At 41.6% G+C, this 7,954-nt stretch overlaps 1 protein-coding gene across 1 annotated transcript in view; it reads left to right on the forward strand.

The window, feature by feature from the left end:
- The first annotated feature begins 301 nt into the window (after positions 1–301).
- The window catches only part of dpy19l1l (dpy-19-like 1, like (H. sapiens)), a 196,285-nt gene continuing 188,632 nt past the window's right edge, over positions 302–7,954 (forward strand). Inside the window, exons 1-6 of the mRNA XM_030071710.1 lie at positions 302–664; positions 1,119–1,143; positions 1,546–1,633; positions 2,214–2,351; positions 2,984–3,104; positions 7,578–7,671. Coding sequence (XP_029927570.1) covers positions 442–664; positions 1,119–1,143; positions 1,546–1,633; positions 2,214–2,351; positions 2,984–3,104; positions 7,578–7,671 — 689 coding nt within the window. The 5' untranslated portion in view covers positions 302–441. The remainder of the gene's footprint in view (positions 665–1,118; positions 1,144–1,545; positions 1,634–2,213; positions 2,352–2,983; positions 3,105–7,577; positions 7,672–7,954) is intronic.

A 7,954-nucleotide genomic window follows, 5' to 3' on the forward strand; every position in this document is an offset into this window, starting at 1 on the left:
ATTCTGGATATGAATATGTACTGATTCCTTGTCCTGTGCGTGATGTCTTCTTCGGCAATACAAATGTCTGTTTGTCATGCCACTAAATCACTTTCTAATTTGAACACGAGTTTTGTAATATGGCTTCGGCAGTAGAGACAGTGCAGCTAATTGGAGTGAACGACATATCATATCAGTGGATGGGCGATAACGCTGTACTCAGCTTCCCGCGTTGCCATGGTCACCGACACAAGCGGCTTGCAGTAGCGCCAAAACGCCACATGGGGGCGCGGTCTCATCAGGTTTGAGTGCCTCGGCGAGGGAGCAGCGGAGGCTCCACTCAGGTAGTACAGAGGCAGATCCGACCGCTTGATACGAGCAACGGAGGGGCTGGTTAGCTCGCCCTCCTCGGCTTTTGAACCGGGTCTCCGCCTGCCAAAACGTCGGACTGCCGGAGAAAACATGGTGGCTAAATCCAGAAAACAGTCCGGGAAGACACCGGCACCCCCGACTGATCGAGACAAGCTCCTGTTTGTTTCGCCCCCTGGTAAAAGTAATGCTAGACGAACAGGCAGGGATGGGAAAGGTTTCAATGGCTTTCTCCCAAATGGGCTTTCGGGCATCAGGAGCAAGCTTGGGCTCACTCCCTCTGCATTCGTGAAACTGGGAATTACTCTTCTCCTCGGTAAGTTGTACGCCGCTAGCCTGCTAGCTCAATTAGCTAACCCCTGCTAACGCTCCTATCACTAGTAGCTTTAGCTGACCCGCTAAATTAAGTTATCTCCGTCGCTCATGAGTTGGCTAGCGCTAGCTAACCTAACTGGCAGCGCACTGGCGTTAGCTATCTGTTGTCGCTATCAGATAAAAGGCGAACATTGTCGGTGTAACCCCAGATTTTCTGCTTTTGTTACACGTCAGCTCTGAGCTTGTTAACAGGTTTTCTGGCAAAGTTCAAGCTAACGTCCTCCGTTATCTCCTCAGATTGCGACACAACAATCCCCACGATATCACAATGCAAATCTGAAGCCCTGTAGTTCAGCTGGTTCACTGTTTGCTAACCAGCTCTTGGGAGGTCATTGGTATTTGGGAAAACTGTCTGTTTTTCACCAGAACTAAAAGTGAACTCTCTCCGTTCACAGCTGCTCTGACTGGGTATCTCCACTGGTAAGTTGTACTACCTCCATGCTGTGATTGCTTTAATTGTAGGGCTGCACGATATGGACAAAATTTCATGCCTCGATATTTATACCAAGTGTCACACGATATACAACATGACCATAGGTTCGCACTAATATGAAACTTTAGTGAAAACTAAGCATTCCTCAAAAACAGTATAATAATACCAAGTGGACATATTTGATTGATGAAAGCAGATCAATCACTGTCCATATCGTTGCCCTTTGAGATATTAATATCTCATATGTTGATATGTAGATAATGATGTGATTATAGTATATCGTTCAGCCCTATTCAGTACGAGTGCAATTGATCAACAACATGCAATTTATGTGTCCCTCACCTTAATCGTGGATGTAGTGGCTTATATATTTCTCCTCCTATGATTAGGTATCATCTCACACTTCTCTTTGAGAATGACAGACACTTTTCTCACTTGTCTAACTTGGAGAAAGAAATGGCTTTTCGGACCGAAATGGTAAATAGGACATAATTTCTTTGGTGTCTGCCCGTCTTGTTGTCCACCGTTCTTTGCTCCTGTGTCACTTGCTGTCAGGCAGTACCTGCAATGGCAAAATCATCCATAGCTTATGATTGTACACGGTCTCCCTCGCCGTCACCAGTGCTATGTAAAGGACTGCTGACGTTTGAGATGCAGAACAAGCTTTGTGCCCCTTTGAAGGATGGCATGGAAGGTGACAAATAATTATATGCAAACCAGATTAATATCGTGCATCACCCTGCTGTCTGGTACCAAATGGGCCGTTAGCCATTGCCATCTGCTCAGCCCGTGTAACTCATTCCTAGTTTTTCTGTCTGAGTTGTATGTTGTAGTGTTATATTTAGTGTCTGTCTCATTCTGTGTCTCCCTGTCTGTCCCTTGCGCTCTGCATCACTGTTCTGGCTCTCTCTGAAATTAGCTTTCCAGTTTCTCTTTTTACCCCCCTCCACCCTCACACTCTGCATCATCCTGTCCCTTTCCAACTTTTCTCCAAATTTTTCTCTCATTCATTTTTCCATGTGTGTCATATTTAGTATGCATCTCCCTTTTCCTCCAGGGTCTGTACTACTCCTACTACAAGACCATCATTGAGGCTCCTTCCTTCCTGAATGGCCTCTACATGGTCATGAACGATCGGCTGACAGAGTACCCGCTGGTTATTAACACGCTGAAGAGATTCAATCTCTACCCAGAGGTAATGCTCATATCGGCATGTTAATCTAATATTGCCTTCAGCTCACAGCAGAGCTAATTTGCATGGTGGTGTCAGCCCTGTCAGTGTTTACATATTTGACTCTCTTAACTGTGACAGTTTCACAAAATTAATACGAACATAAAACCATTTCAGTGCATAAAGAGAGTTTGTTAGCATTTCCGCACATCTGGGCACATTGAGTGTTGGGATTTAATCTGGGCAGTGGGTTTCCGGCAGTTAATGGGATTTTGAGACATGCATTCTAGAAAGGAAAAGTGATGAAATTTGTAATATTTTCTTGGGAAGTTGTGTACCAATGGATTCCATGCCTTCTTTTCCTCTGAAAGCCCAACTTTGCTTGAAACTAGACTGTAGAAAAACAGCACTAACAAATAAGGAAGGAATACAGTTTTCAGGTCATGGAAGTACTCAGCCTTAGTTATGGAACGACACGGAGAGGTCATGGAATTTTACATCAGGGCTCCAGCAGGAAATCCGGTGTGTGTCTGTACTGCACTGTGACAGAAGGACGGGAAGGTCGTTTCAGACATGTTGAAACAGGTTTGCAGTGGCTTCTCACACATATCTCTCTCCTCCCCTCCTCTCCCCTCGCCCCCCTCATAATTCCTTAGGTGGTCCTGGCCAGTTGGTACCGGACGTACACAGCTACAATGGACTACTTTGAGATTCCCACCAAGATGTGCTGGTCCATCAACAGAGGAGAGGGGCTCGCCCCTGTGGATAGCTGTGAAGGTACAGCCTGTTGCCATGGTGCCCTAGATTGATTAGCAAATACGCTCGTTTGCCCTCATGCACACACACACACACACACACACACATTCACACAGTAGGTTTAATGATAGCTACACAGACGGTTTCACAGTAATAACCTGGAGCTATGCATATAATTAATATATACTCACACAGCCTCACACTGAATGATTGCATGACTAATTGCTTTATGGACCTTGATGGTTTTCCTCACTCGTTGCTGGACGCAATCAAACCAGCCCCACGGGGAAATGACAGTCCAGGGAAGATATATTAATTTTACGGGAAGAAGTTCACATCACTAACACATTACCGAGTTCTCTTGATTCTTAATTTTTAATTTCAACACGTTTTTTAATTCAAATTAGAGGTATTTCTGTCACAAACTAAAAAAAAAAAAAGATAGAATAGTTAATTCTTATTACTGCATCTGTTCATTCTTTTCATGTTATGAGATCTCATTTGCCTCCACGCTAAGTATTTTTTACACATATACCTTTTACAAGGAAGGGTGTAAGTCTCAGAAGTCCTCAGCGGCAACCCAGTAATGAAAGCTGTAATGTGAAATAGGAATAAAGAATGCTGTCGGAGAGATGAGAGGACAGGAAGGGCTCAAGAGATTAGTAAGAAAATAAGAAAACAGAGGCATTGCTGGGAAATATATCAAGAAAGGAGAGAGGGCAATGACTCGCAACAGTGACAAGAGGAAGGTTAGGAAAGGTTGAGCAGCAGAGTGATGAAACCTGAGGGACGAAACCTGACTAAACACAGATAGAAATGGCAAATGTGTTGGAGAAAGACAAAACAGACCTGAGTATACAGAGTACAGTGTGCATTCTCTCATATGCAATACTCTGCATATAGAAAAAATAAATATGCCCTGTCTTTCATGTAGGGTGTTTTATAATTCTGAAGTATGATGTTTTTTTGCAACTCATAATGCGCATATTGCAAAATGATTTAGATAACATGGTGAAGTGATGTAAAGCAGTTAAACTATTAAAGAATGTAAAAAAGAGAAATTTCAGTGAGCTAGAGAGATCAGATAAATAAGGCGTATAGCGTCATCTGTGACCTAACCGAGATAAAATGACAGCAAAACAAATTGATGGACATAAAGGTAAGAATAAGATGAGGTAGCTATAAAACTGAAGTTAAAATAAAATGTAATAAAGTTGCCTTGAGAGAATAAGCAAATTTTTTTTTGCTATCATGCATAAATTGTTTTCCTTCTCACAGTGTGTATTTGTACACATGGCAGTTGCTCAGAGAGACAAAGGCACCAACGGTGAAGTGGAGGAAATTGTCAGCTTCGCCTGTTGAGCTGTAATCTCGCCGTCTCTTTCTGTCTAATTAGCAAAAGCTGGCAGCCTGGAGTCAGTGTACACAGGCTGTTTTTCAGTGTTTACATAAACGTGACGCAAGTTGCACTGCACAAGAGCTAACAGTGAAATGTAGGAACTCTTCCCGTGGCTGTCAAACCACACACAGTGTAAGAGACGCACAGAATGACAAAGTAGGGACCAGAGAGCCATTTGAACTTTGTCACATTTTCAAATTGAGCCTGCTGTTGGAACAAGCTCCTTCTTCTGTTCAGCTCATTATTTACCATCATGTTATAGTGATGCAGCCTCTCTTAGCAGCATTCATACATTTACATATCACTTAGTGTTCATTAGGGGTGGGGAAAAAAATTTATACAACATAGTCTCATGAAATTTTGTGAGCAATATTGTATCAAAACACAGACGCCAAGTATAGATATTGTATTACCAAGACTTGACAGGCTTTAGTTGGTCAGTCTGTCCCATTTTGCTGCAGTGTTTGAAGAGAGATGAACAGAATGAAAACTTTGTATTACAGATAAAACAGACGATGACAAAGTTTTGCCTTAGGGACATAATTTGCAATTGAAAAAGCGAATAAATCACAATACATGTTATCGCAATACTCAACATATTGCAAAATGTTTAAAATCACAATACTAACGTACCGAGACTTATGTATCGTGATAATATCATATTGCAGGGCATCTGGTGATTCCCTCCCTTATTATTCATCACAACCCAGTCAATCTGTTCCTTATGGCTAATTGTGCTGATACGAAATAACGTCACTTGATACCAGAGCTCCCAAACCTGCTCATTTCCATAAAATTTCTAGGAACAAGATATTTGGTCCGTTACAGACATACAGTAGGCTCCATGCAATTATATTAGAAGGAACAATGGTCCTGAACGCTCCCGAGATGTGAGATGTGCTACAGCTTCCCGTAACCGGTTGACACCCCAGCGCTCCATGACAGTCTTAAATCCTATTTCAACAGGATTAGTTTCACAGGTGGAGGTGGGATAACATAATCATTAGCGGAGCATGTTTTTTTTTTTTTTTTTTTTTTATTTAAATTTTGAGTCCCATCTGAATGTGCCATGTCATTAATGTTTACAGGCTGTACGCGTACGTGTCAGTAAACATTCTCTTTTACTTCCTGTAAAATGCCTAATAAAAGTAATCCCTCGTGAAACTCCATCCATCCAAGTTGACATCCCGGAGACTGTCGGCTCTACTCCTGCCATAGCTCAGTTTTTTTCCCCAGTGTTAAGATGTAAAGTGTAAGATATAAAGTTCCCGTTTATTCCACCCATGTGTGGAAATGTATGTCCTTAATACATTAACTTGCTTGAATAATGTCAAACTTTGTGTCGCACAGCAACCAGAGAGATGTCACATTCCTCGCACCCACTGAGTTCCTGCTCTCTCTGTTAGCAGTACCACTCACAGCTGTGCTTAGTGTTTGAACTAGTCTGGAGGGAAAAAAAAACTCCTATCGGATCATGATCAAAAGCCGTATTTGGACAGGATTATTTACAAGGACAGGGTAAACAAAGTTTTTGTTTCTACAGGATGTCTGTATTGTCATGGGCTATTAGCCCCAAGTAAGTGATCTCTGCAATCAGTCTCTATATTTACAAAGATGGGAGTGTCAGTTTCCCTTCTGCGTGGTCATCACACCAAAAATGTACATGTGTCGTATTAATACACACAAATAATGCTGACATGCGCAAACAATTTTGCATAACTCATTATGTTTAATACATCATGGTGATTATGGCAGGATATAGGAAGCTACAGTGCCTTGTGTTGGACTTAGTTTTTAGATTTAGTTATTTTTTTCCTAGTTTTTACAACAAAAAAATTTAAATCTTAAAATTCGGGCTCAACGATGTATTGTTATCGTATTATAATCTTGATATGAACATGCAAAAGGCAGCGATATGGATGACATCAAATCAGGGTTAACCTGAGACAGTGATTGTTCTGTTCTGGTCAATAAATAGCCTACTTTATGAAGTAACTGCAGTTGGTGTTGTTATGCTGTTTTGAAGAAAGCCTAATTTTCACTGTTGCTGCACTTAAAATTTCAAATAAGTGTGAACCCACAGTCATGCCATAGGCTATATCATACAGCCATCGAGATATTTTGCATAAATATTGAGGTATGAAATTTTGTCCATATCATGCAGCCCTACTTAAAATCAGACACAGACTCACAACTGTGGTTGAGTTGTGGCTTTCCCTCACTCTTGTAGCCGTGCTGTAGTGTTATTGTTTGCGCATGTCAGCATTATTTGTGTGTATTAATACGACACATGTACATTTTTGGTGTGATGACCACGCAGAAGGGAAACTGACACTCCCGTCTTTGTAAATATAGAGACTGATTGCAGAGATCACTTACTTGGGGCTAATAGCCCATGACAATACAGACATCCTGTAGAAACAAAAACTTTGTTTACCCTGTCCTTGTAAATAATCCTGTCCAAATACAGCTTTTGATCATGATCAGATAGGAGTTTTTTTTCCCTCCAGTTCAAACACTAAGCACAGCTGTGAGTGGTACTGCTAACAGAGAGAGCAGGAACTCAGTGGGTGCGAGGAATGTGACATCTCTCTGGTTGCTGTGCGACACAAAGTTTGACAGCACCCTCCAGTTAGCACTGCCTAGTTAACCTGAAGTAACAAAGGGAAGAACATTTACTGAAAATAAAAATGAAGAAAGAGAAAGTTAGCCTATTCTGAAACTGAGGATGTGAATGCATGAAATCCTCCAAGAGAGTTTTCACATCTCATCAAGTTGAGCTCTATCTAGACAGTGTCAGACTTTTAGGCCATTTTTGCATTGACTTTGTGAGTGGAGCAGCTAAATTTGAGACAAATTTGAGAGCACCCCCTTACAAGTTGGGTCCAAAACTCAGGGCACTTAAAATGGAGGAGGCATGTAGATCATTTAAAAATCGCTGGAAAATGGCACTGCTATGTTTAAAAAGAAGGAGTTTGTGATTATAGCCTCACCATTTCTTCTCTTCTGTATTGGTCAAAGCAGTTTTTCTGTGTCAGTCAAACACCTTGACCTTGTCATATACAACTGCTGATGTATATGTGTTGTCTCATTAGGTTTGGGTGACCCGGCATATTTCTACGTGACTTTTGTGTTCCTGCTGAATGGCCTGATGATGAGCCTGTTCTTCGCTTACGGCACGTACCTCAGGTAACTCAGCAGCTGCTCTGTGCTCAGTTAGATTGGACTTTGGAGGAGCGCAGATGAATTTTTATAGTCCCCAAAGGGCAACACATCTCTGTCAGCATCCACAGCTAGACCAAATAGAGAGAAAAAGTAATATATAATGAGATTAATCAGAGAGTGAATAGATTTTCTCGATGGACTGTGATCTCCTGTTTCCACTAAAAATGAATGCATTCTCTGTCCACCCATTTCCTTGTGTGTCTCATATCTCCCTCTATTTTTCTCTCATTCTCACTTTGTCTCTATG

This window comes from Myripristis murdjan, chromosome 16 (genome assembly GCF_902150065.1).
Source record: "Myripristis murdjan chromosome 16, fMyrMur1.1, whole genome shotgun sequence".
Classification (NCBI taxonomy): domain Eukaryota; kingdom Metazoa; phylum Chordata; class Actinopteri; order Holocentriformes; family Holocentridae; genus Myripristis; species Myripristis murdjan.